A 27,030-nucleotide genomic window follows, 5' to 3' on the forward strand; every position below is an offset into this window, starting at 1 on the left:
CTGGTGGTGGTGGTGGTGGGAGGCAACATATCTGAGTGACAGCAGGGCTGCGGTTGCACAAGGGTGGTCTTCATTGCTGTCCATCAAGCCAAGCATTTCATGGTTGGTTCTGCACACATTGTGAATTGCTTGCTGGCACCTCTGTTTTGCATAGCCTGTGATCAATGGGCGGTTGTGAGCATGGACAGCTCCAGGGGAGCCTTGATCCTAAGGGCTCTCTTGGTGTCTGTGCTTCCGACGAACTTTTGAAGTCCATGTGTCTGTGTCTCCCTTTGTGTGTCCTTGAGTATTTGTATGAGTAGCAATACCCATCCACCCCAACCCAGATTCTCACAGCGCAGTCTTCCAAGCAACTGAGTCACACAAATTTCAGCACCGCTGTGAAACTAAGGTCTGAACTTGGAATGAATTTGAACTTCTGCTTTTGAATTACAGTGTTGGAATTGTGAATGGGTTTGTGTGGGAAGGAGAGAGTGATGAATCCAGCACAAACTGGGACGGAGGAGGGAAAGGCAAGGTGCATCATGGGAGCAGGGCAGCCCTCTCAATTGACTCTAGGCGTCCCAAGGACCACTGTGCTCTGTATCTGGCTAGTGATACACAGATCCACTGCTGGGCCAACTGCTGGGACTCCTCTTGCCAGTGGGCAATTGGAAAAAGCCTGTGGGGTGAATTCAAAGAAGCAGAAAAGGATGGATCTAGACACACCTGCCCACCTTTGGAGGGTTGAAGAGCCAGAAGCCAACATGGGCCTCTTGCCCAATTTTACTGCTACACCCAGAAAATGAAAATGCTGCATAGCAGGAGAAGGCCTCCCACTGCTTTGAGCATGACCCCTTCAGACTTGTGTGGGCCAATAGGGCTTTCTTCTCCCTGCCACCCTATATGAGAAGGACAACCTGCATCTCATGTAACATCTAGTTATTGCTAGCAGTATGATGGCTCCTCTCCCAGTCTGGAGAGTAATGCTAGATAGTAGAGGGTTGGCAAAGGACTTGTGTGAATCATGGAGGTGGAGGGAGTGGTAACAGGAGGAGCAGGAATGGTGGAGCGATTGTGCTTTGCAGAGGTCACGATGGGCCAGAAGGTAGGAAGGTGACTTCACAGATTGAAAGCGAGGAGGCTGCTGTTCCAGATGCTGTAGAATGGCATAGTCAAAGGTGCAAAGGCAGAGTAGGGAGAAGAAGGCAGAGGTAAAGGAGAACTTGCTTCAGACTGAGAGGTCAAAAAGAGAAATATTTCATAGGAAGTGAAGAGGGTGGAGAGCTTGCATCCTTGGTGGGAGCCAACACAGGCGCTTAAGGAGAGGAGCAAGGTGCTCCTTGGAGTGGAGATGGGGACAGTTGTGACATCCTCCACTCCCTTTATTGCCTCATACGTCTTCATGAATTGGTAGCAGTTGGGGACTATGGGGTGAAATAAGGCTTGGTTCCATCATGACATCTACAAAGTCAAATGAAGTCAGTTGAGGGAGTAGGCAGGGGAGGGCAGTGCAAAGAGACTGGGGGGGGGCATTTTTGCAAGCAATATTGAAATAGCATGGTGGGCATGTTCAGTTATGCAGAAGATGTTCCTGAAAAACAGTGAAGGTTTTGGCTTAGCCCTGTTTACAAATATAGTTATTATTGATAGATTGAGTTTAAATTACTTGTAAACTGCTTAATATTTAAGAAAATCCAAAGCTGTATACAAAGTATTCAGTGCACAACATTCAGACTAGAAAAGACATACAGTTTGTTGCTTTCCACAGTGACCAGTGATATGACATATCTGGCCAATATCACTCCTTTCGGGATGCAGACATGGACAGAAATGTCGCCAGGGCTGATGTGGGCCAGGAGCCCAGTGCCTCCTGGAGGGCCAGCTACAGATATTAACAGTGGCCCTCACACTTTTATAGACCTATGCAATATATGCAGTCATGATGCTACTTGTCTGAAATCATCAATTTTATCACATGTGAACAGCCATGAAAATTAAGCAAGCATGAAACTGAGCTTCCCTCTGTCATAACAATAGGGATTGAGAGCATCAGAGCATCAGAGCATCACAGTTCATCAGAATGACAAATCCTGGACAACAGGGTCAAAGACCAGTGTTTACTTATTTAAAAAGTCATTTAACCTGCTCCAGGCAAAAAGGCTTCAAAAATAGCTTGTAGATTGAACAAAAAATAGCCCCTCATAGTGTTTGGCAAACCAACTTGGGTGTGTTTCTTCACAACCCTCTGAGTATTTTAAACATCTCTCGTACAGGTCAGAGTACTCACAAAATGGTTGCTTTTGGTTCTTGGGAGCTATTCAGTAAGTCTGGATACGGGTGCATTATGCTATAATCAAACTGGTTTAAACAGAATTTAATTTCATGTCTGAACAATGGAAGATGAGTAATTGCCATTTATTGAGGACACGAAATCTGTGACACCAGGTTGGAGTCTGCTCTATGCCCAGGTAGTGTTTATTCAGCAGAGACCACCAGTCACTGAAGATATCGGGAGACCACTCGCAGCAGTAAAATCTAGGAAGGTTTGCTTGTTTCTAGACTGGCATTTTCCCTACCTAGAGGACCTCTCTGTGCTCCAGTTTAGGTTACCCAGTTTCACCATAGTCAGGAAATATACAGATGTGAGGCGCCACATCTGTTCAGGGGCTACCTCCAGAAGTAGGCCAGAGCTTTGAGGCTGGACTTGGGGGCTGGTGGGTGAAGAGGAGGTGATGTCTCTGTCTCCCTGTCCTTCTTTCAGGTAAAGGGGACCTGCAGCCTCAACTGGACAATGCACTCCAAGATGTCAATGACATGTACCTTCTTTTGGAAGAAACGGAGAAACAGGCTGTCCGCAAGGCACTCATTGAGGAGCGAGGGCGGTTCTGCACCTTCATCGCTTATTTGCAACCTGTGGTGGTAGGTGCCCCCCACCCCTACCTTACCCAATATTCAGCTGCCTACATTTGTTTCATGGGTTGAGTAAACTGAGAAAACAAGCCCCTTATTTATAGTGTATTTTAATTTGCAAACAAAATTCTGGCAGCCACCCCTCCCATAGTGACAGTATACATCTCGGGTATTGGTAGGTACTTAAAATATTTGGTGCACGGGCCCATTGGAGAAAAATGTGCGTCAATTTTGTATGTGGTGATTTATGCATATAGATGCAAATTTAGGCAACTTGCAGAGAAAAACAAACTCCGGCTCCTCCTGGACTTACTCTGAACTATGGGGTGTCAACAGGGCTGGATTGCACCCAACACTGTCTGTCACACCTGCACACATCTCTGCTCCCACCTGATACAATGTTTCAAAAGGTCTTGCCCCGTACATATGGCTAATCTACATCCTGTCTTTATCTATACATTCCTTTCCAAGGCTTATTGTGGATTTAGGTGGGCTTGCCAAGTTAAGGTTAAGGAGACTGTGTGCACCAACAGTGAATGAGACTTTGGTCGAGCCCTTCCCTTGAGATGCTGTTGATTTATTTATTTATTTATTGCATTTATATCTCGCCTTTTCCTCCCAGGAGCTCAAGGTTGTGTATGTGGTTCTTGATGACTACATATTAGATCAGCCTTTCTCAACCTGGTGCCTTCTAGTTATTTTGGACTACAACTCCCATCAGCCCCAGAGGTGGACTGTGCTTGTGGTAGTATCACCCAGGCTGCACTGCTAAGTTGCCTTTGGCTCTTCATCCATACTTCTATCTCCAAGGCTAGGGAACCATATGGCTGGGCCCTGCCCAGGTTAACCCATGTAACCTTCATCAGATAGAACCAGCACTTGCAAAGGGGTCCATTTGTGATGCAAGGATACTTATCATAGAATTGGAAGGGACCACAAGGGTCATCTAGTCCAGCCCACTGTAATGCAGGAATATTGAGTTGCCCGATTCTCTCCTCTTGTCTTTTTTTACAGAATGGAGAGATCACCATGCTGGGAGAAATCACCCACCTGCAGGGCATCATTGACGACCTGGTGGTCCTGACAGCTGACCCCCACAAATTGCCATCGGCCAGTGAACAGGTGGGAGAGCCAAAAGGATGGAATGCTGGGGAGGTTTTAGAAAAGGATGTGTAGCTATGTGGGGGTTATTTGGCTTTATATACCAAATCTGTATGTGAGTCTTCAAGTCAAATTCTCAGAGTGGTTTCCAGTACAAAAGATAAAACATTAACAATTTAAAAGCAACAATAATGAGAACACAGTAGCAGCTTCCCTAAATCAGAACCCTAGAAGGCCCTTGATTAAATTCTCAGTTAATTTATTGCATCATGCAGTTTGGGAAATATGGAACTAGTCCAGCCCAAGCTCCAGCTTTCAGAATTTAATTGCGACAGGTGCCCAGATAGCCCAGCATCAAACTTCTAGCAGTGGCAGAGTCTCTAGCTGAAACCAGGGAGGAGGTAATCCGAAAGGAAGGAATTGGAAAATACTTCCTAGGTTCAAAATACCTTTATATAACGGAAACTAATTATTCCTTCACACCCACAGTGATGGATACAGGAGCTTATCCAAACCCAGTAATGACTTATGGGCCTTATGTGCAAACATATGTCTTTTGAGAATTAGACAAAGAAAAGAAGTGCAGGCTTATAAGGTGGAATTGAAGGGGTTAGATGGACCGGTTAGGTGGCAGCTAAAGGTGGTCTTAATGGGGCATTGTCAGAATGTGTTCCTGCCTGTGTGGGATTGTTGAGTGGCCACTGGTGACATGTCCTCCTTTTCTGAGAAAGCAGAGTAACCCCCTGGACTCTGCTCTAATTGGGAGGACAAATGAGACACAATTGGAAGGTTTTGTACGTGTCACGGAGCTACCTTTTAATGCCAAATATTTTGCAGGTGATCAAAGATTTGAAGGGCTCTGATTATAGCTGGTCTTACCAGACCCCGCCGTCCTCTCCCAGCAGCTCTGGGTCCCGCAAATCCAGCATGTGCAGGTAGGTGTGTTTGGCGCAGCTGGAGGAACCTCCCAGCTGAAGGGCATGACTGCCAAGGGGAGCATAGCATGACCTGCCTTTCTCCAAGTGGGCCTCTCGCCACTCGTATGATCCCACGGAGATAGCGAGTGAAGTGCTTTAATGCTTGAGTGACTCTTTTCCACTCCTTTCTTTTTTTAATAGTGCTTTTTGTGGTATTTTGTTTAAAAAATCCCAAGTTCAAATAACTAATGCAAACCTCTCCCCATCACTGTGGGAAGAGAAACTAGCAATTCAAAGCTCTGTTGACCAACAGTCCCCTAGTTTAGATCAACAGGAAGCAATGGAGTCAGTCACCTGAACTTGCAAAGGAAACATGTTTAAAGGCACAGGAGCCCTGAGGTGCTTTAAGCACATGTTGCCTGCTCATGCTGCAACTGTGTCTTGGGCTCCCCCAGGAAACTCTGGCATGCCATGTGGACTAAGAAGTGGGGGAACATGGCACTTCCAGAGCAGTGGGCCTAGTGCAGAAACACCCTGGGATTGTGTGTGTATATTTGTGTGTGTGTGTGATCATTGTCAGGCCCTCAGCACCACTGCTGTCTCCTAGCTGGGAGAGAAGAATGTGTCACTTTCCCCCATATGCTCCTTTCCTGTCTGTAATGCCACTTAATTCCTCACAGTTTGTGTGGGTTGGACTGGTGTTGTGTTTTTTTAATAAATGAAAACAAAACTCTCTCTTCCTTCCTTTGCACCCCCTGCTATTCTCACTCCTACCCCATCAATGCGTTTTGATGATGCGCTTTGTCTCTCCTGCGCGCCTTGTCCTGCCCCCCTCCTGCCCGCCATGCCGTCTCATCCTGCCACCCTTTAGCGGCACTAGCAGTGCTCAGGGTGGCCCCCCGTGGCTCACGGGTTCTCAAACATACTCACCAACTTCCATATGTCGCTACCGCAGCCTGGCACAGCCCGTCAATGCCAACACCCGCCTGTCCAGCGTCTCATCGCATGACTCTGGCTTCATCTCCCAGGACGCCATGTTCTCCAAGCCACCTTCGCCAATGCCCTCGGACCTCACCAGTCAGGTAAGCTCAGCGGGGCAGCCGCCAAAGGCCACAGAATGAAAAGGGGAAGCCCTGGGCAAACATGGCAGCTATCAACACTCTTCTTGCTGTTACTCTGCTGCAGGCAGGCCCAATCCGGTTGTGCATGCACAGCCTCTTAGGGGAAGTCAAGGGTGCTGGTGGCCACAGGACAGGTGACAGACCCCTTGAATGAGCTGCCATCCCCCACCCCCTCCAGTTTAATCAGATTAAACTGGCCTCAGTCCTTCCTTTTTATAAACCAGGCTGGTTGACTATTTAGGTGGGGTAAGTTCCCAGCACTACATGGGCTGTGCAATGGATGGGTGTGCCAGTCCCCATTTTAGCTGGTTCCAGGTGAGATGTTGACAGCCACATCTCCTTTTTGCTTGGGAAGGGAGTAGGCCCAGAAATCTCTGTGAGGAAAAGAAGCCTGCTTCTCTCCTTGGCTACCCGGTGGTTGCGGAGCCCCAGGAACTAACAGCTTCAGCTCTCCAGGGGTGATGAAGAACTCCTACATAGGTGTCAAGGCCGTTCCAGTGCGAATTAAGAGCCCAGAACATCTGGAGGGCTCCAGACCTGTGAAGGTGGCACTAAAGCATGGATTTCTGAATCCAGCAGCCGTGGAGGGTTACAGCCATTCAAAGGTTCTCACGTCCCCATTTCTTTTAAGTGTAAAGAGCCATCAGCTCTTTCTCTGGGGCTTCTGCAACATTTGGTCCAGAGGGATTTTATCCAAGACTTGCAGAGCGAAGGTTTATCAAGCCGCCCTGAGCTAAGGGTGGCTCCAGGAAAAGGAAGTTAACATATTTATGAATAATGTGTTTTTGTAAAGTGTCTCATGGAGGTGCAAGCAGAATGGCTGGCCTGCGGGCAGGAAGAGGGCAGCTGCCGAGTGCACCTGTGAGGAAGGTGCAGGAGGTTTGGGACGTCCCTCTGGCCTCCTGTGTGCCTTGTTTCCACACCCTGGGCGAGAGGAGGCTTTCCCCTCCGGCCTCTCTGGTCCTTTCCTGTTGCCCTTGCAGAGGGAGGAGGCCTTCCTTCCCTCGGCTCCTTCCTCATCGCTTCCCCTGCTGAAGAGTTATTGCAGAGGGCCTGGAATTGCCTGTGCAAAATCCATGTGAGGCCCCTCATGGGCTTCCCGTGAGCGTGTGTGGCTCCTCCGGTGCTTGCACTGCCTGCTGTGATCTAACACCTGGCTCTTGAGTGTCAAGGCTGGCTGCCCTGCGCTTGCATCCGCCTCCTCGGGTCTCTCTCTCTCTCTCTCTCTCTCTCTCTCTCTCTCTCTCTCTGCCTGCTGCTTTCCCTCCACCAGCTGCTTAACCAGGTCTCTTCTCTCCCTTCTCTCCCATATGTCTGTTTTGCTCCTGCTGACCTTTGGACTTTGGGCATGGCAGAAGTCCTCCAGCTCCGCATCGTCCGAGGCCTCAGAAACCTGCCAGTCTGTTAGCGAATGCAACTCCCCGACCTCGGTCAGTTCTAGCTCTGCCCCCGGGGCATGGTCAGGCGGCCGGAAGGTGACGCGCAAATCGGCAACATCCTTCCCACCCACCCACCAACCCACCCATCACACACCCAGGATCCAGGGATACGCATCCCACCCAGTGGCTGATGCACTGCAGGGCTTTAGCATGTCACAAACCTTTGGGGAAATGGACACCTCCTCCTGCTCCTCTGGTTGCCGTCTCCCTCTCCTCTTCTTCCTCCACCATTTCTGTTCCCGGTCCCACCTTGTTGGCTGGCTTTTGGCTCTTGGCTTTTTGATGGTTGTTGTTTTTTTGGTCCTGGCTTGATGATTCCGGTGTGATTCTGGCTTCCTCTGCAGCTCTGCCCAGCCGGTTGCCACGGGCCGCCCCCTTCCCGCCCCCTGCAGGTTGGCTGGGTGTGCAGCGGTCATGCGTGTGCTCTGGGTTCTCTTCACCGTGGTTTCTTACTGTGTTTCAGTGGAAACCCCTGAATGTAGCTCATGTGGCCAGGACTGAAGGAAGCTCCAGAAGAAGCCTTAGCCTGGTGTGTATATTGTGGTGTGTCCGTTTCCGAGATCTTGACCAGGGGAGTCAGCTGCTCCAGAGCTGGAACAGGAGCCTTCTGTGGCTCTGTTGGCTCTGGAAACATGTAGCTCCAAGCCTACACTTCCAGCAGCAGCCTAGGGATTCCCCTCTGGAAAGCAATGGAGGTGATGCTGCAGAGGTCACTCAGGAGCAAGAGCCTCTGCTCTGCACAAGTTCCGTTCTGTTTGGGGTTTTTCTGCATCATTTAATATGCTCAATGGTTGAACCCAGCCAGGCTCCCACCCCAGCATTTTTAGGTGCAGGTAGCAAAGGCTCCCATGTGGCCCCAGATCAAACCCATCAGGCTGCCTGAAGCAGTCATTCTTTCCTCTTGCACACTGGCATTGTGAGCACATCAACGTGCTCTGGAAACAGGAAGTGCTGCTTCCTTCTTCCTGAACACAGGAAGCCTGCATCAGGACAGCTTTGGGATGGCAGAATATGAACTATTTCCCCTCAGCTGACCCACCCACCTGCCCCCTCCCAAGTCTCTGCAATGTCCCTGTGCTGCCATCTCTCTCTGAGTTGGGGCAGGAACTGCTTCCCATAAACAAACACCATGTAGGGTTTGGTGTGAGTGGAGTGAAGTGGTGGGGGGGGGGCTGAGAACAGTCCCTGCCTGGAAGTCCTTCCATTCTCAGATCAGCCATGAGCTCACTGAGTGCTTTTAGACAGCAGTCTGCCTTTCAGGACCACTGTATGGATTGTGCAGAACTGAATGTGCTGTTTTGAACACTCAGTATTTATATAGCACTTTCTGTAAGAGGGAAGATGCATTCACCTGACTTTTTCCAGAAAATGTGTTTGAGGAGAGTGAGAGAATTGGGATTCCAGTGGGATGGGGGACACATATTGTTGGAGGTATCATGACTGTCAGCTGCTTCAAGCTCTTGGGGAAGCAGCCCACACTTTTAAAAGGAAGCAGGCACCCTCCTGGCCTGGTGCCTCCACCTTTCCTGTCTTTGTTGAAACCCTTTTTAAGCCAAGGGGGGATTTCTCCATCAGCAGCCCAACAGAGCAAAATGGTGGCAGAGCCATTTTGTGATTGCCACAACCCCTGCTCTTTGCCCTGGGGTGGCCCTTTTGCCAATCCCTCTCTCCCCACCCCCTTGCCCAGTCCCTCTCCATCCAGTCTCATCTCCCATTTCTGCCCTATTCCATACCCACCTGACTTTGCACTGCTGTGCCCGATGTTGGGGCCCCAGCTGTGCCGTCCTACCCATCTCCTCTTGGATTTTGCAGGATTGGTCCAAGGCTAGCCTCTATGAACAGCCGGTGGCAAGCACACTGCAGCGAAGGAAGGACCGCGTAGAGCATCTCCGTGAAGCTGAGCTGGGCTCCACCAGCCTGGTATACCCAGGAATCAGCTTGGAGGAAGGCTCCAGGCCCCGCATGTCCCCGGCCTCCATTGCTGCCAAGGTATAGCCAGCTTCAGTGTCAAAATGGGAGACCGGGGGGACAGGAACTTGGAATAGGTTTGGTATCCTGGTGATGGAGCACTTACTTGTCCCAAACCTTAGCTAGGAGAGAGGCAACTCCCTGGAGGAGAAGACCCGGGCCTCCTCTGCATGTCTTGTTCCAGAAGGAGATTTACCCAAATAGCAACTGGCATTCTTGAGCTGAGCGCAGAAGGGAATTTCAGCAGAGGAAGTTCTCTCAGAGAAGTGTTTTGCAGTTGATGGGTTTTGCTCATATGAATTGTGAAAAATTGCCACGCCCAGCATGCCAGCAGCTTCCTGTGTAGCCCTTTGCCCTGATGCGGCTTTGGAGCCCTGGAGGAATTGAATGATGCATGTCTGTTGCTTATACTTCATATGTTTGGTGAGGGACCTGCTTGAGTGACCCTGGCAGACATGATGCCTACTCTCACCAGCTGCTGTATGTGAGTCACTGGGGAATAGCCATGGGAGGGCTGGCCACTGCCTTTAGGTGCCACTTTCCTCCTCCCACTTCCACCTTGCCTCTGCCCCACAAAGCCCCCTCACTTCAGCCCCCCCCCCCAGTACACACAAAAGAAATGGGAATTCTTTGCACATCCTGTCTTGAGCAGAGCTGCAAATGATGAGGGGCTTATGGCGTGCATGTGGAATTGGGGCACACATGTTAGCCTGGGAGAGATCCAGGCTAACCACCCTCATGGCACCAGCTGCTTGCTCACTGCAGGTGTTGTGTTCATGGCCAACATAGTTTTGGGGAGTGAGATAACTTGATCATTCTCCTATCTCCCCATCTCCACTTGCTTTCCATTAATGTTTTCTGACCTTTGGGTGCAGGTGGCCTGGCCCAGGCACACACATGGTGTCATCTCCTGCAGCTCAGGGTGCCATTTGCTTTGAGACCAGCTCATCACACCTCTCACTCCCCACCCCACCCCATTTTGTTTCTCCATCAGCATGGGGAGGAGGTGTCCCCAGCCGCAAGTGACCTGGCCATGGTGCTGACCCGAGGCCTGAGTCTTGAGCACCAGAAGAGTAGCCGGGACTCCCTGCAGTACTCCAGTGGCTACAGCACACAAACCACCACTCCTTCCTGCTCTGAGGACACCATCCCCTCGCAAGGTATCTCTGCCAGTGGGCTTCTTGGCACCCAGGGAAGGGGTGGGGTGGCGTTTTACTTAATGTGGTTGACCAGTTTAACAATCAATATCTTGCCTCCCCCCCCCCCCCGCATGGGATTCAAGGCAGCTTACAACTAAAATAGACACAGGTTATATATATTAACAAAATCAAAATATATACGTATGAAAGATCTCATATAGTGGAGAGTGTTGCGCATGGGGTGCAGCAGTGGCTGCTTGGCTGTGCTGCACCTGCCAGCTGAGAATGCTGACACCCACCCTGTCATTCTGTCGCCTCCACAGGATCAGATTACGACTGCTATTCCGTGAACGGTGACATGGAAGGGGAGAGCCAGAGCGAATTCGACAAATCCTCAACTATCCCTCGCAACAGCAACATCGCCCAGAATTACCGGCGCATGATCCAGACCAAGCGGCCTGCTTCTACTGCTGGCCTGCCCACCGGCGCTGCCCTGCCCACCGGCGCTACGCCAGGGGTGGCCACCATCCGCCGCACACCTTCCACCAAGCCCACGGTACGCCGAACCCTCTCCAATGCCGGCCCCATTCCCATCAGACCCCCCATCGTCCCTGTCAAGACGCCAACAGTGCCTGACTCCCCTGGGTACACCGGCCCCACCCGGGTGGGCAGCGAGGAATGTGTGTTCTACACTGACGATGCCTCACCAAGCGCCATGGACTTTGCCAAAGCCTCGCCCAAGAGGCTGAGCCTGCCAAACACTGCCTGGGGCAGCAACGTGATGGAGATCTCTGTGTACGCCGGGAAGCACCTCTCCACCGAGGAGGAGGAGCAGCAGCTGGCAGCCAACCGGCACAGCCTGGTGGAGAAGATTGGGGAGCTGGTAGCCAGTGCCCATGCCCTTGGCGAGGGCCAGTTTCCCTTCCCCACGGGGGTCTCTGCCCTCGGTCCCGGGGAAGAGACACCCACTCCTCCCCCGGCGGCCTCCAGCGACCCTCCAGCAGAAGACATGCTGGTGGCCATCCGGCGTGGGGTGCGCCTTCGCAGGACCATCACCAATGACAGGTCGGCGCCCCGGTTTTTGTGATGGACTCTTCCCCAGCGCCTGCTCAGTGCCCACCCGGTGGCTGGAGAGCAACCAGAGTCAGGACTAAACCAGGGGAAATGGAAGAGAAGTAAACGAACCACAAAAGGCAAAGCCACTTTATGGAGATCGTGTCAGAGTCTAGATATAAGAGAGACTAATCTATATGCCTTTGCTAACAAACCTGCACAGGCACAGCCTGGCACGGAACTGGTTTTGGAGCCTCTTTTATACACATTGTTTTTCCATCTGCTGCCCTGCCCAGGTTTCCTTTCCCCTCCTGCACCTTCCTTCATCCTGGCCTGCAGAGAGACTGGTTGCTGCTGCTGCTGCCGCCACAAGGAGGGAGGCCATTCCCTTGCTCCATGATTGTCAGGGAGGAGTGAAAACCTGAACTGGATCTAGCAACTACAGTGTTCTTAGTATAAACTACACACACACCCCGACACACTTGCACATGGCAAAGAAATGGAGGCTGCCGTTCCTAGAGAACACCCACCTCCTCCGGACAAAAAAATGCACTGTTAGTCCTGTGCTGAATCCTTCCTTCACAGCTCTCCTTGTCTGTCTGTCTGTTTGTCTTTCCAGTTATTTTCTGTTTGCCATCTGTTTGTATCAGCTACTTCAAGAAAGACTTTACAAGCAGCAGTTAACACCCCCGTGAACAATCCCGGAAGCCTCTCGTGTTCCCAGGTGGATCCCAAATGCGCAGCTGGAGGAGAGGGTGCAAGGGGCAGGGAGCGGACAACCTGCAGGCATGTCACCAGGCAGGAGGGCCCAATCCCCCCCAACAAGAGGCTGAGTCACAGCCACAGACTTATCGGCCTCTCTTTCCTCTGTGGCTCTACTGGGAGAGGAATGGGCAGGTTGGTTATATTCAGGAAGAGGATTGTGCTCTCGTCCGAAGTGGGCTAGGAGCTCTGTAATCTGAGAGGCCGAGGGTTGGGCTGCTGTTGACCGGCCCTCAGTGCCACTTCAGGACCGGGCTTGAACCTTTTGGTAAGAGCAGTGGCTCTCCCTTGAAGGTGGGTGGGTGGGAGCAGAATTGGCAGTGATGGAAAGGTGAAGGTGGACAGCTGTTGCTCTGGAATAGCTGTAGCTAAGTGGATATAGGGGCAAAAGAAGCCTTTTTGTGGATGGTAGTGGAGGACTTTGGTAATTGAGGGCCTTAGAGGGTTTTGAAAGCAGGGTGTGTGCAAAGACCAAGGGTGTCTGCTCTTGAATTCTCCTACAACCATCTGGCAAGGCCAAAGGTTGTCAAACTGATGCTCACAGGTTCTGGTGTCACTAGAAAGGCTGTAGCGGAGTGGTAGAGCACCTGCTTGGCATGCAGAAGGTCCCAGGTTCAACTGTTGGCATCTTCAGATAAGAATAGGAAAGATCTTTGTTGTGGGAGGCTGCTGCCAAGCAGTGTTAGGCAAGGCTGAGTTAGGTGGAGTGCTGGGTCTGGGGCAGTGTCCTCTGCCTTTTCCAATGTAAGCCTGTTTTGGCCAGGTATGGTTATGACTAAACCTGTGAGTGTGTGGCAGGGTGCCTCTTCTAACAGCATCAAAAGGGCCCCCATTTTGTCAATATTGGGTGGATACTTTGAAAGGGGTAAAAAGTATCTGCAGAGAGGGAAATAGCTAAACCAACCCTCTTGGTTGGTTCGTTTACCTTTGGCGATGTTGCTGCTGCTTAGCCAGATCTGATGTACAGTCAACCACATCCCATTCATGGTACAATTCCCTGATTCACCCTGACCTGCTCATGAAATTAAGAGTCCACTGCTGTAATTTAATATATAAAAAAAGTGCCCCAGCAGAAAGTGAGGAAAGAATTGCCACAAGCAGGCTTTAAAAATGGGGGCAGAGGGGATTTACAGAAACAGGCCAGCTCCCTTGTTCTGGTTTTGACCTCCAGATTTATAACCAGATGAATATTCAGCACGGCTTCTTCCTCTGTGCTTGGAGCTGAAGGAGCATGAGTTGGACTGCAGCTCCCAGCCAGAAGCTCCAGCTTGGGCCATGCAGCTGCTGTAAGAATATCCACATTTCTCACTGTTTTAGGCCAGGGATGGAGAACTTTTCACCTTCCAATGTTATTAAGACTCTCATCAATGCTGACCATGGGCTAGGCTGGTTTCTGGGCCTGATGGGAGTTAAGAGTTCAGCAGGCCTGGAGTTTAGGGCATGCAAGCCAGGTAGTCAGAAGGAATATAAATACAAATTGTGCCTATCACCTTTTAAAGCTGTTTTGCTTGCTTCCACCTGCCCCCCAAATTTGGAACATACCTGCCTATTCTGCCCCACAGAAACAACTTGAGGGTTTGGATAAATTCATTGAGCTTATTTATATTAGTTATGTAATGCAACTGTTTTAACAACTACTTATACCCAGATCTGGAGAGTGCAAGAGACTTGGATCTACCTTGTGCTCACCCTGATATTGTCCCAGATATTCTAGAAATCGGCTGTGTTGGCAAATGGAAAGTGATGTTGGGAAAGGGGACAGTCTTGAAAGAAAGAGAAAGTGATGGGGAAAGTCAGTGGCTGGGAATTAAGGTGGTCTAAGGTGAGGGGGAAAGAGGGAGAGGCCTTTCCCTGTGCTTGACTGGGAAGGAATCAGAGAAATGTAGAGTTGGAAGGAACCATGAGGGTCATCTAGTCCAACCCTTTGCAATGCATAAATCCTTTGTCCAAATCTTTTGGCCCTGGGTTAAGAGTCTCATGCTTTACAGATCAAGCTTCCTCAACAAATGAGGGTCCATTAAATGGCCCCTGCTGCATTACCTCCACCTTTTGTGTTTGTTGGGCTCAAGAATGAGCATGTCTTGCTTTTCTGTCCTGGGACTGTCGAGTATCCAAGGATCACTGAACAGCACAGATGTAGCACAGATGGGGTGGCTAAAGTGGGGGAGGCAGAGCCCGTGCTAGACATTAGGGGGCTTCCTTTGTCTTTGGATTGGCCAGGCATTCGAGTACAGAGCTTACCCATGCAAAGAAAAAAATAAAAGATGGGCTTCTGACAATTATTCCAAGAGAGATGCCACCACGTTTCTCATAGCAGCAGCATGGTGGTCAACAACCCTTTCTAAAGTAGAGAGAGAGCACAGCTGTGGACAGCGTTGAGTATTGTGTGGTGAGGCACGAGCAAAGCACAGCGGTGGTGAAAACACGAGGTGGCCAAAGCAGCCAACTCAAGGCCCCTTGCAAGGACTGGGGAGCCTAGAAGCCTCTGAGAAAGCACAACTGCACCTGCTCCCTCTTGCTGGATCCTCCCCGTCTCCCCATCCTTAGCCCCTGCAAGGCACAGCAGGGCCTGGTGTTGTCGTTGTTGTACATAGAGCCACAGCAGTCCCCTCCACCCTCCCCACAGCCCAGACGTCTTATGTGCGCTTGCGTGGGTGTCACGTTGTAGCCTCCTTAACTCTTATACTGTCGTAGTAATAACAGTTTAGTTTCTAACCAACCAACCTTCCTGTGGGTGCCCCCCTCCTCCCTGTCATGGCCAGAAATGACAACAGTGACAATGCGTGAGAAATGTTTGCATTTTGCTTTTTATTTTTATTTTTTTGTACAGAGGAAAAAACCCTTTAAAATGTCTCTCTCAACTGATGTTAACTATTCTGGTGCTGTTAACTTGTTCTTTTTTCTAATTTATTTTCCCTACCCCCCCCCCTTTTGCTAGCAGCCCTGGCCTTACCCACCCACCCTCTTTCATTCTTAAAGTTAATTATCCTCTCCCTTCTCCCTTCATTTAAAATAGTCACTGCTACAAGTAACGAATGCACTGTGAAGATTCCAGTATTAATAAAAGTTGTACTGTAATTAACGCAAATTGGTTCCTCCCACCCCATCCCACCCATTCTTACTCTCCTACGCATAAGAGGAACAAAGCAGTTGTTTCTTCAGGCCAGGCACACAACATCCACAGGTGGTTTTCCTACCTGTAACCCTCCTGGAATCACAACACAAATGCTAACACACATTTGTCCCAGCCATTCCAGTTCTGAATTTATGGTTACAGAAATGGAAAGGTAAGTGTATTTTTAAAAAACAAAGCACCAGCTTCTATAGTTCTGACCTAGTAGGGGTTCTTGGGTCTTAAGGTGTATTTCAGACGAGCATAAGAGCCTGCTGGATTGTAGCAAAGGCCCATCCCGCTCTGGCAGAGACAAACCAGATGCCTGTAGGAAACTCAAAAGCAGAGCACAATAGAAACAACTCATGTGATTCCCAGCAACTGGTATTCAGAAGCACACTGCCTACAACAGTGGAGGTAGCAATCAATAGCTGCGTCTCTCTGTATCTTCTCAAATGGAAAGCAATAAGCATGTGGTGGTGTTTTTTTTAGCCTTCTGGGGCCTTTCTTTTTCTAATGCTGTTGCTCTAAAGCCCCAGCCCCTGGACTAGGAGAAAGGAGCTGGGCGTTGCTGATTTCTGTGCCAGCCAGTGCATCAATCCCCAACCCTCTTCTCACAGCCATTTGCATAATTCCAACACCTTGTAGCAAGAAACTAGCATTTCCATGCCCATAGAATCTAAAGAGCTGCATAGTATCCAAGTGTGCCTGCTTGTGTATGTGGAGAAGTAACAGGGGGGAAGTCTGAGGGGTATTATTTCTGTAGCTTCCACTATAGCAGCATAGAAGATAGTTCTTCCCCACAGCAAGCTTTACCACAGTCTTTGTCACTGACAGCTGCCCTTCACATCAATCCCCACCCCTAATCACTGAACCATTTCAAGGCTGGGCTGTGTTAGGCCTCTCCACCAGCCCCAACCTTAGTGAGGCAGCAGGGCAGCAGCAGTCCTCCCAAGGCTACACGCTGCTCCACTCTGTCTAAGAGGGCAAGACTCTTCCCAACCAGACACAGATTGCTCCCTTTTCTGCAATCCCTCACTGGCTACTGGCTCCCTTCTGATGGGCTCTCCTTTTCTTGGAGACAGAGAAGGTCCAGTGTGGCAGTTTGACACAGCATGTCAGAGCCTACTCAAAGCTGAAAGATAGAGATTTTCAGCTGACAAGAGAATTTGCTTAGTTCTACTTCTGAAATGGATGATATCCAATCCAGAACTCCCACATCCATACATGGAAGGAGAAACAGCACTTTAAAGTAATTGTTCAGCAAAGACATTTGAAACAAAAGCAACCTGAAGCACCAGGAAACTCTTGAAAGAAGCCCAGAAAGGCTGGCCCAACTTCTAGATCTGAAATCACCTGGCTTTGGGCTTAAATAAAATACTGCTCATAAGTTCTCTGTAGCCTCATCAGGCAAGTGCCCATTCCACCAAGGGGCAGTGCTGCCAGTTCCACTGTATTTCTAGCTGGACTTCAATACAGAATATTAGGTAAGGATTCCCTGCAAAGTCACCAGCAGCTCCCAGAACCCAGTTATTTTGAGGGAAAACAGACTCCCTGAGCTCATGATTATTAAAACCAGACACTGATCTCTCAGCAGCCAGCACATTTTGAACTAAACATCTGGTCCCCGTAATATCTGAAGGGCATTTGTATCTCTTCAAGCAAGTATCTGCGTTTAGGAGCTGCAGCCAGTCACAAGTTCTACAGACATCTGCACTCTGTCCTCCAGAGGTCAGGAACCTGTGCCCTTCCAAGTATTTGCTACAGCTCCCATTATCCCTGACTATTGGGCCAGGCTGACTTGGATGAATCAAACCCCTGTATTACATTTAAAACAAGTAGTCAGCCCACCATACAAACAGAGAGATCTGTCATTCATATGTAATGCAGCCCCAAGAGCAGCTCACAGGGAGGACATGCAAAAGGTTTGCTTTTGAGGAAAGTAAACATAACAGCAACATTATCTTCTCTGAAGGGCTAGAGTAGGTTGGGAGACAATTCCAGAACTTGAGCATAAACCTCCTTAGGACAGCTGAGAGGGCTGAACAAGTCTTCCACAGCAGACTAAACGGAGAGTAAGATCTCTAGAGAAATACAGAGCCTAATACTAGACACTGCAAGTGCAGGGAAACGTGGCTTTCTGCCGTCCAAAGGGTAAGAAGTGCATCATTTTAAAATGAATGATAAGATTGATCTACCCATGAATTTAATGTGCCATTGGCAGAGCTGCTCCCTAGCTCATGTCCCCAGGAGCAGGCAAAATTCATGAGAGAAGTCACCAAACAGGTTTGTCAGCCAACCTTTAATCCAGATGCTGGGTTTTATTAAAGAAAAATCTATGGCCAGATTCACACAGGCCATCTCTTCAGCAGACAAAAGGCTAACTTGGTACAAGACTCTATTTACAAACACAGAGATAAAAACTGCAGGATGGAAAAATTACACCAGCCATGCCCACAAGGCTTCCCAGACACTGGCCAATGGAAGAGGAGGAGCCCTAACGTCCCTGTGCTCATATCTTACCAACTCAGAAAAGGGGACTTCATCTAGCTAGGTCACTTGACAAGGAAAGGGCACCAGAGCCTTGTCCACGGGCAGGTAGGTAGTGGGTGCAGCACCCAAACTGTCTGTAAAAAGGGTGGAGCCAGAAACACACCTGAAAGGGGAGGCCTCGCCACTTGGGAGAACCTGACTGACTCCTGGAACAGCATGGACAGAACAGGTTGATGACATGGTTGGACTTTCAAGTCGCTGAAAGAAAACAAGAGTACCAAAGTGGGAGCAACTGGCCAAAAAAGCTCATACCCTTCAAAACATCTTTGGAACAGGAATCCCAGCCACGTCCCTGAAAAGGCGCCTCTCAGAAAGCATAGCGGGTGCGGATGTCCTCTAGCTTCTTGGACACCTCTGGTGGGGTCCTGTCCAGCTCTTCTGACACGTTCTTCTGCTTGTTGGGCTCCATGGAGTTGAACTGCTCACACAGATCCCCATCAATGACATTCTAGCAAGAGAAAGAAAGGGCGGGGGGCTATTTTAGAAGCTGCAGCCCATGGAACAAAGGAGGGAATGGGCTCAAGCACAGAAAGCAGACCCAAAGCACACAGAACAAGAGGCCTTGTCTAAGAGGCCCAAAGGTTCTCCACAAAAGTCAGAATGAATAAAAGCAAATTCTCTCTTTAAAAAAGTACAGGTGTTCAGCAGACATTTGCTAAAAGTGAGAAATGAAGGTGTCCACAAGTTCATGGAATGGGGGGGACAGGACAAAAAACTAGCAAACTCCAGCAAAAAACCTCGAACTGTCTTGCTCAAGATCACCCCAGGGCTTGGCATGTGGTGAACTTGCAGGTTTAGAGCTACACTGATAATGTTGCAGTCTAGAAATGAAGACTTAACAGTGCTAATGCAAAAATAACCTGCTACATGACTCCTCATTGTCACAGAAGCATTTCCAGAAATGCGGATTCATATGGGGGGCCAGAAACCAAATTCTGACACCATGGACAGTGCTGCCCTATCCATGATGTACAGGTGACCCAAGAGAAACACATGGTTTCCCAAGAAAAAAGAAGACCCACCTTGATACCTAGGTTAGTTCTAACGGGATGCTACCATCACCAGGGAGAACTGCAATAGGGAATCGTGGGGAGGGGGCTTGAAATCTATACTTATCACTTAGAAAAGATAAATATCTATTCAGACAAACCACCAAGATGGTGAAAAAGAAAAAGTCAGAGAATCACGTAGACATATAGGCCCCACTGCTGATTATCCTTCTTAGCAAGCAGAATCCTGTCCTGGAAAAGCCATTCCAGCAACCTCAGCAGATGCTCTGACCAAAGCATAAAATGCAGGGGGAAATTTGGCCTTCAGATTGGCAACTTTTACCCATGAACAGAGCTCAAGTGCTTACTAGCATATGATGGACACGTAGCAGAGACCCACAAACTCAGCCTACCTTCACTGGGAAGTAATAGGAGCGGAAGCTGAGGTGGTCTCGTCCACAGAGAGGAGGGTGTTCAGACCTCAGGTGCATCTCAACGTGCTGGAAGAAGTCATGATCCTGAAAAGAGCAGAGAGCACCATCAAAGGTAAAGGAAAACAGCTGGAAGCAGCAGTGTCATGCCACACCCGGGGCCAGCATTGAAAAGAGCAGCGGCTGTGATTGGTACACTGGTTGACAACACGCCACCTGAACAAACCTCTTAGAGCAGGGGTAGGCAACCTAAGGCCCAGGGGCAGGATGCGGACCAATCGTCTTCTCAATCTGGCCCGCAGACAGTCCGGGAATCAGCGTGTTTTTACATGAGTAGAATGTGTGCTTTTATTTAAAATGCATCTCTGGATTATTTGTGGGGCATAGGAATTGGTTCAGGTTTTTTTTCCCCAAAATATAGTCCAGCCCATCACATGGTCTGAGGGACAGTGGACCAGCCCAGGGCTGAAAAAGGTTGCTAACCCCTGTCCTAGAGAGAGTGAGCCCTCTGCAGGCTGGCATTCATCATTTTGGGGAAGGATGTATTTACATAGCAGGAAGTTCATCACAAAGCACTGGTCCAATGTGGATTTCCCTCTTTGGAAACCTGCCTGGACTTCAGATATCACCTTATTTGTTTCTGCCCATTCTTCCAGTCTCCCAAGAAGGAGCCTGGAAAATAGTTTAGAGGCTACAGCTAACAAACTAACAGGTCTATAACTGGCAGGATTTTTCTAATCACCCTTTTTGTATATTGGGGCAATTATACTCAGCTTCCACCCTTCCGGTATGCGACCTGAGCTGTTAATATATGAAAACTGTTTTGCAAAAATGGGTGACCAGAAATCCAGTCTTATCTTATAAATCTCCATTGGGATCATGTCTTCTCCTGGAGCTTTATTGGCTAGTTGGCTTATAATTAGCCTTTTAATCTGATTGGGCGTGATGTCTGGCCAGTCTGGCAGTTATAATAACTGAGTATAGTAAACTTGTGAGGGTGGGTCAGAGTGGGGGCCATATATTCTTGTAAAATATGCCACCCAGTCCTTTCCTTGGACAGATGCTTCTAACGAGTAGCCCAGCCCATTTGTACCGTGGGCAACCAAATGCCCAAATTTCCATGAGTCCTTTTTAGCTCTGCTTCATTCTGTCATGCAATAAAATTTTGGTCATGCCTCATGGGCAGAGCCAACTGGCAAATGTGGGTGTCACCTGTGTCAGCAACGGTTTTCAGGGTACATTATATTGCCAGGTATCAGTGTATGCATTGGGGAGGGGGGAGACATACAGAGAGCAGAGAGCCATAGGCAGCTCAAGAGGTCGAGCAGCAGCCAAGCTCAGTATGTGCATTAAAGCAGATCCATTTCTGATCCACACAAGGAAGAGCCAAGAGGCCAACTGTGGGCAGGAAGTGGCATAGCCTCCCCACCCTTTCAGCTTTGTCTTCCTTCCTCCCATAACTCACTGTCGCTACTGCAGGGCATTAAGTACTCCTGCTGCACTATGTAGATGAACAACTCTTAATATTTCCATCATACAAGAACTTCCTACCTCATGTGATGTAAACGGGACCAGAATGCCAATGCCCCCAGATAAGGTCGTGTAGACAAGAGATTCAGAGCCTCCGGGGATTAGAGTCGTCTTCTGCAGGGACAGGACTGTTTCCCCTACATGGTAGTTCATAATCACCTCTGCCTGAAAGTAAGACAAGCAAGACTTCAGCAGGTGACCTAAGATAATGCATTAAATCCAGACAATCTCATTTTCATTAAAGAAAACCTACATTTATCACTTCCAGTGGTTGGTGAGGACACACTTATAATGCAAACTTGCAACAGTGATTTCCTATGTGTAATGCTTGGGGAGGGAGGTACTATTAGGCTACTGGAGTACATTGGACCCCTTCCATTATGAGCACAGTATTTCATTAGGACAGTATTTCACATTTCTAAAATGAAGTGTCAATTAAATTATCCCCCCCTAAAACAGGAGGATTGTTGAAATATGTCTTAAAATTTACTTCCTGCTAGCTAAGTGTAAAAAATAAATTTGTGTAGGAGAGTTACCTCTCCTACAGTAACAGGGGTGCTATGAAACTCGGAAGGCATTTCAAGTATTTGCAAAAAAAAATTTAAGCAAACCTGAATTACTTCATACTCCCTACACAGTGGTACCTTGGGTTACATACACTTCAGGTTACATACGCTTCAGGTTACAGACTCCGCTAACCCAGAAATATTACCTCGGGTTAAGAACTTTGCTTCAGGATGAGAACAGAAATCATGGTCCGGCGGTGTGGCAGCAGCGGGAGGCCCCATTAGCTAAAGTGGTGCTTCAGGTTAAGAACAGACCTCCAGAACTAATTAAGTTCTTAACCCGAGGTACCACTGTACTGCTCAACAATTACATGGGGTCAGTTGTCCTGGGTTGTTTCTCCCCCATACTGTTTCAAGTTTCATTTAACTAGCAGGGGTCCCAATGTTCCCCTATTGGAAAGGGAAACTGTCCCTCCTATCCCCAGGAACTTCTCAAAACAGAGTAGGGGGGAAATCACAAAGGTTTTGCCTGTATCATGTTACAGCATTTCATGAACACAGAAGAGATTTTTCTGTGAACTTTAAAAAAATCCCCATTCCTTTGTGCATGAAAAACAACTATAAGCAACCCTAATTACAAAGCTCCAAAGGCATCTGCTTGACCACAGGAGTACAATTTCACTCTATGCAGGGGTTTAACTCTGCTCCACACTGCATTTATGTAGATACAGAAGCCCTTTCAGGCTCCAACCGGCAGACAGTCTTGTTATTAATTCCATACGGACACTGGCTTCTAAAACCAATTCACCATGACATGTTTTTTATCAGTAGATTTATGCATAGATTTATATATTTTTAAAAAGGAAGTTGCTGGTTCCAGAAAAAGGCAGGTAATGAAGTTAATAAATAACCAAAGAACAAGAAAGAGCCTCCAGTTTCTCATCTGAGGAAGCACCCCATTCCCTACACCAAAGTTACCTTTTGAGAAGCCCCATTAAGAAGGCCTCTATCCCATAACGCCTTGTTTCCAGTTGGGTCCTCGTCTACCTCATCATTTGTGTTGGGTGGTAGCCGCACCTACAGGAGGAGGCATTAAGAGTGTCAAACTCACGTGTGGTCTTAATGGCAAACGGGAATAACTGGAAGGTGTTGTAAGCATGAATTCAGAAAAGCCCAAACCAGCAAACACTCTGCATGTCACTTCAAACCACAATGAGTGCCCCAACCTGGGTTCACAGCATGTTTCTCCCCCAACAAACCATGAGAGTTAGCCAAGGTTTGTTCTTAACTCATTGCCTGTGCTTGTTGGAAGCAAACAAACCAACAGGCTGATGTCTGAAAGTCACAACAAGCTGTTGCAGCCGCAGCAGGAGAGGAGCAGACCAAGAACTTTTCAGGAGCATGCACTAACACAACCACATAAATCCGCAAGCTGTTTTTAGCTGTGGGTTGACTATGGTGTGTAATCCAAGCCACAAAAGGAGAGCATCCAAGCATGTGTCTCCATTAACAGAACAGTCACAAGGTGTGCACTTTGGCAGAAGAGTGTCCAGAGGAAGTTGCCACCCCCCATGACAGCAGCATGTGAGTGTGGGAGAAAGGTCTCACAGGCCACCGGCTAAATGGTGCTTAGCAAAAGCAAAAGGCTGGGGTTTCACTGGCATCTCCCACATCAGGGAATCAAAACGACAGCAGGACAGTTCTCAAATGAGCCCCAGGAGTTTCCTGGCTGCCTTCAGGCTGACTCACCACACAGATGTTGCCAAACTTGTCAGCCCCAGCCACTGTGTCATAGTCGAGGAGGCAGGCAGTGGTGACCCAGCGGGGGTGGGTGTCATCTGCAAAAATGATCAGCTGGTTCTCGTTCCTCTTGTAGCGCACCCAGATGAAGCTCTCCTGGACATCCGAGACGATCACTCGGTGCCCAATGGTCTGGATCCCACAGATGTAGTTGGCAATGTGCTGGGAAGTGACAGCAATTCAGAAAAGCAGTTCAAAAAGCAGAAAAGGGAGGCTGTTCAAGGCAAGCCCCAAAATCCCTTCCTGAGCCACTACGCAAATGAAATCTGAACATCACTGGCATCTCTCTGCAAGGCTATGATCATTTGTAGTGCAACAGCTGCAGCTTTCTAAGAGAGAAAAGGAGAGTTGGGACATTGCTTATCTGTGATCACTTTCTATATCTGATTGTGCACTGAGAACCAGTGCTAACATCATTCTAGGTAGTTCTCCTGATTCTAGAAATACTCAGAAGGCCAAACAAACAAGGGAAAAGCAAATCTGTGAAATATGAAAATGTTCCTATTTCTACTTTCTATAACCCAGAACCCGCCAGAACTACAAATCCCATCATCCTTGACCATTGGCCACGCTGACAATAGCTGATGAGAGTTGTAGTCCAAAACATTTGGAGGGTCCAGGCTGCTCTGTGCCCTTTTGTGCAAGACGGTTCACTACACCATTATAAAGTTGGTGTCAGGAACGACTAAAAAAAATCCAAAACTTTCAACTATCACCTTGCGTGCATCACAGGCCATGGCTTCATAAACACAAGACCACACCTTTGAGCCTCAGAGTCTCAATTCTATTCCCAAGGGAAAGAAAGGTACAGAGAGGGTAGAAACAGCCCTGAAGACTTGCCCCTTAAGCAATCTAAAGGAAGCCAAAGCTCTGGGCAAGAGAATGCTTCCCTGGAACTTGAAAAAAGTTCAAAGGTTTCAACCAAATTTGTTAAAAGTGATAGGGTATATCTGCATTAGGAAATGCAGCTTCCAGGAGATCTGCACACACAAACACACACACAACGTTCTAAATACCTTATTCTCACACTTCCGGAGCAGCTTCTTCTTGCCCAAGTCATATACCCGCAAGAGTTTCCCCACACCAATGAGCACTCTGCCTTGGAAGGGGGCAATAGCAGCTGGTACCTCCTCTACTGGGGTCTGAACAGAAAGGAAATGAAAGAGAAGAAGCCTTTGTCAAGCAGACTAAACAAAGATCATTAATATTACCCTCACTGCATAGATGACGTCCCGCCACTGCAGGGATAGGCAAGTTTCAGGCCTGGCAAAGGATGCGGATCCACCACCACTGACTTTGGGGGCCCACTTGAATCAAGTACCCATTGCATCCACTGGGGAAGAGATGGACTCTGCAAGCCCACAAGGACAAACTGCCTCTAGGAAGGGGCCTCCTAGTCCGGTTCCTGCCCAACAAAAGAACCTGCCTCCACACAGGTCCAGGCTGCTAGGTATCAACAAGGAGGAAGAATTCAACTTTTGCAGTGCTCTGTACATTGTTGGCTTTCTCCATGTCAACAGAAGCCAAAGTATTCAGCAGCCACCATCAGGTGCTGCAAAAGCTCAAGTCAGATCACCTATAAATGACCCATTCACAGGTCTATGCTTGTTTTGCTTCAAATGTCCATTAGATAACTGCAACTGTCACACCATTACTATAATTGCTCAAATTTCCCTGGCAGCAAGCAATGTGCATACATTTTGCATGGCAAACACAGGCAAAATCCAATGTGATTTTTGATATGGCTGCTGTTTTGTGCACAGAAGGAAAACCATTTGTGGAGTACTTACTAACAGTGATGGTCCTCTGTTCCCAACCAAGAGATTTCCGTCCCAAAAAGTCGGGTCTCATCAGTACATTTTAGCAACCTCTTGGCAAGCCCCATCCATGTTCATCTTCCCAGATTCCTCCCCCTCCAACCCACTAGTGGAGGAAATTCTCACCTTGTGCAGGAACTCAAGCTTCTCCCCACTGTTTATCAACTTATAGGTGTAGACAAAGCCTCCAGCCACAGAGCGTGGGTTCAGGATGAGGTCCTTGGCTACGCCCACTAGAACATGCCAGTCGTCACCACCATTGGCAAATCGGCACACTGCCACACTGTAGAGAGCCAGAACGATAATGTTACTTGACAAGACGAAGGGAAGACTGGGAAGGCAAAAGAAGTAGTTGCTTTACAGCAATGAAGAGCAAGAGAGAACACTTTGGGGAAAGGCAGCAGCGAAGGGTATGTTGTACCATTTGCTTGTGGTAAGGCAGTATAGAAATGCAATACGCAAACTGAATGAGATTTAATTAGGGCCGTTGTCAACTGAGAAGATCATGGTAAATGACTGCTATCGGCCCCAAGACCCCAAACAACTTCAGGTAGACCGCATTTTTGCTTTATTTAATTAGATTCTAGAGTCATCTGGCAACAAAGTATAAGTAAATATTTGGTTTGACTGGTGTACTTCAAGTATGACCAAAGTATGACCCGGTATAAAGAGTAATTTTCATTATTTAGCAGAAAGGACAGCATTCAAAATGGTAACTTGCTTCAGAGGTGCAGACACTGTTCCTTACCTGAAGGCAGCTTCATTTTGCTCCAGCTGGACTAGATCTAATGTGTTTCCTTGGATGGGGTTCATCACCCGGACAACAGATGCCCATTGTCCATTTCCTGCTTTTGGGGCACCAAAGATGGACTCAGGAAGGTTCTCGTTCAGAAACGCGGCCGCCATCTCTGCAGCTAGTTCCCTCTCATCTTCCCCTGCAGCTTCCACCATTTCCTGCAATGCACAAGGGGGCAAAAAAAGGACTGTAAGAACTGCCTGCTGGTTCAGGCCAAAGACCTATCTCTACTGCAGCATCCTGTTCTCACAGTGGCCAAAGCAGATGCCTCTTGGAAGCCCAAGCAGGACCTAAATCAATCCCAACAACTGGCATTTAGAGGCATGCTGCTTTTGGCAATGGAGACAGAATATAGTCATCATGGTTAGTAGGCAACTGATAATCTACTGCTCCATGAATTTGTTTAATGCTCTTTTAAAGCCATCCAAGTTGGTGGCCATCACTGCTTCTTGTGATTTTGATGGTTAGGCATTCCTAACTGAGGTGCAGAAAGTAAGTGAGCTTTTCCATGGGTTACAAAAGCAGACTAGCCTCCTCTCTAGAAAGGAAAGTGGTCACTGCTCTGCACTGTGTTGCGACAACTTCCCCACCAAGTACAGCAACAGCAAAAGAAGCTCTAGCTCACAGAATCCTGTCCCTGCCCTTCTTTGGTGAGAGCTGGACCCCAGGCAGAAGCCAGGCATGTTACCTCCGCCATCTGCTGCTTCCTTTGGGCTTTAGTGGCCTCAGTATAAGCATTGTGGTCCGTCTCAATGATGATTAGGTTGTTGCTCTCAGGGTGGATGACGAACTTCCTAGGAGTGTACTGCAACGGGAAGGCAACCTGGTTGAAGACAGCTCCAAGCTTCTCCAGGGCCAAAATCCTGTGGGAGCCAAAAAGTTGCAGACATAAGCTTATCCCAGTGAGCCACCTTAAAGGAACTAAAAGGACATCCAAGCCAAACAATGGAGCCTCCCTGCTGGGCAAGCATCTGTGGCATGAACAGGCAACCCCCTTTAGTATTCAAGATCAGGAGAAACAGCTGCCTCCTGCCCCTGAAGAGAGATCAAGCAGACCTTCAACAAAACCAACATGGCTGCTATTTCAGAACCACCTGATGCTTT

The 27,030-nt window shown here is 48.5% G+C and overlaps 2 protein-coding genes and 1 long non-coding RNA gene across 11 annotated transcripts in view; 1 reads left to right on the top strand and 2 right to left on the bottom strand.

Annotated features, from left to right (window-relative positions):
- The window catches only part of MTSS2 (MTSS I-BAR domain containing 2), a 56,020-nt gene extending 40,546 nt beyond the window's left edge, over positions 1–15,474 (top strand). For 2 of the 6 annotated variants that reach the window (XM_081199960.1, XM_081199961.1), the window contains 9 exons: positions 2,744–2,901; positions 3,907–4,014; positions 4,831–4,928; positions 5,866–5,992; positions 7,387–7,461; positions 7,934–7,999; positions 9,283–9,459; positions 10,433–10,598; positions 10,901–15,474. In XM_081199960.1, the coding sequence (XP_081056086.1) occupies positions 2,744–2,901; positions 3,907–4,014; positions 4,831–4,928; positions 5,866–5,992; positions 7,387–7,461; positions 7,934–7,999; positions 9,283–9,459; positions 10,433–10,598; positions 10,901–11,664 (1,739 nt within the window). In that variant the 3' untranslated portion in view covers positions 11,665–15,474. The remainder of the gene's footprint in view (positions 1–2,743; positions 2,902–3,906; positions 4,015–4,830; positions 4,929–5,865; positions 5,993–7,386; positions 7,462–7,933; positions 8,000–9,282; positions 9,460–10,432; positions 10,599–10,900) is intronic. The other 4 variants (XM_081199964.1, XM_081199962.1, XM_081199963.1 and 1 more) reach the window with 4 other exon arrangements.
- LOC308590201 lies at positions 15,181–16,972 on the bottom strand. Its single transcript, XR_014009719.1, has 2 exons — positions 16,380–16,972; positions 15,181–16,314 (listed from the first exon to the last, which is right to left on the bottom strand). It is a non-coding gene; the product is annotated as an uncharacterized lncRNA (long non-coding RNA).
- An 815-nt stretch (positions 16,973–17,787) lies between these two features.
- The window catches only part of SF3B3 (splicing factor 3b subunit 3), a 35,386-nt gene continuing 26,143 nt past the window's right edge, over positions 17,788–27,030 (bottom strand). For all 4 annotated transcript variants that reach the window (XM_081199955.1, XM_081199956.1, XM_081199957.1 and 1 more), the window contains exons 18-26: positions 26,615–26,789; positions 25,879–26,084; positions 25,257–25,413; positions 24,330–24,455; positions 23,263–23,475; positions 22,492–22,590; positions 21,029–21,172; positions 19,460–19,564; positions 17,788–18,505 (exon numbers count right to left, since the gene is read on the bottom strand). In XM_081199955.1, coding sequence (XP_081056081.1) covers positions 18,365–18,505; positions 19,460–19,564; positions 21,029–21,172; positions 22,492–22,590; positions 23,263–23,475; positions 24,330–24,455; positions 25,257–25,413; positions 25,879–26,084; positions 26,615–26,789 — 1,366 coding nt within the window. In that variant the 3' untranslated portion in view covers positions 17,788–18,364. The remainder of the gene's footprint in view (positions 18,506–19,459; positions 19,565–21,028; positions 21,173–22,491; positions 22,591–23,262; positions 23,476–24,329; positions 24,456–25,256; positions 25,414–25,878; positions 26,085–26,614; positions 26,790–27,030) is intronic.

The sequence above is a fragment of the Podarcis bocagei genome (assembly GCF_964188305.1).
Source record: "Podarcis bocagei genome assembly, chromosome: 7".
NCBI lineage: Eukaryota > Metazoa > Chordata > Lepidosauria > Squamata > Lacertidae > Podarcis > Podarcis bocagei.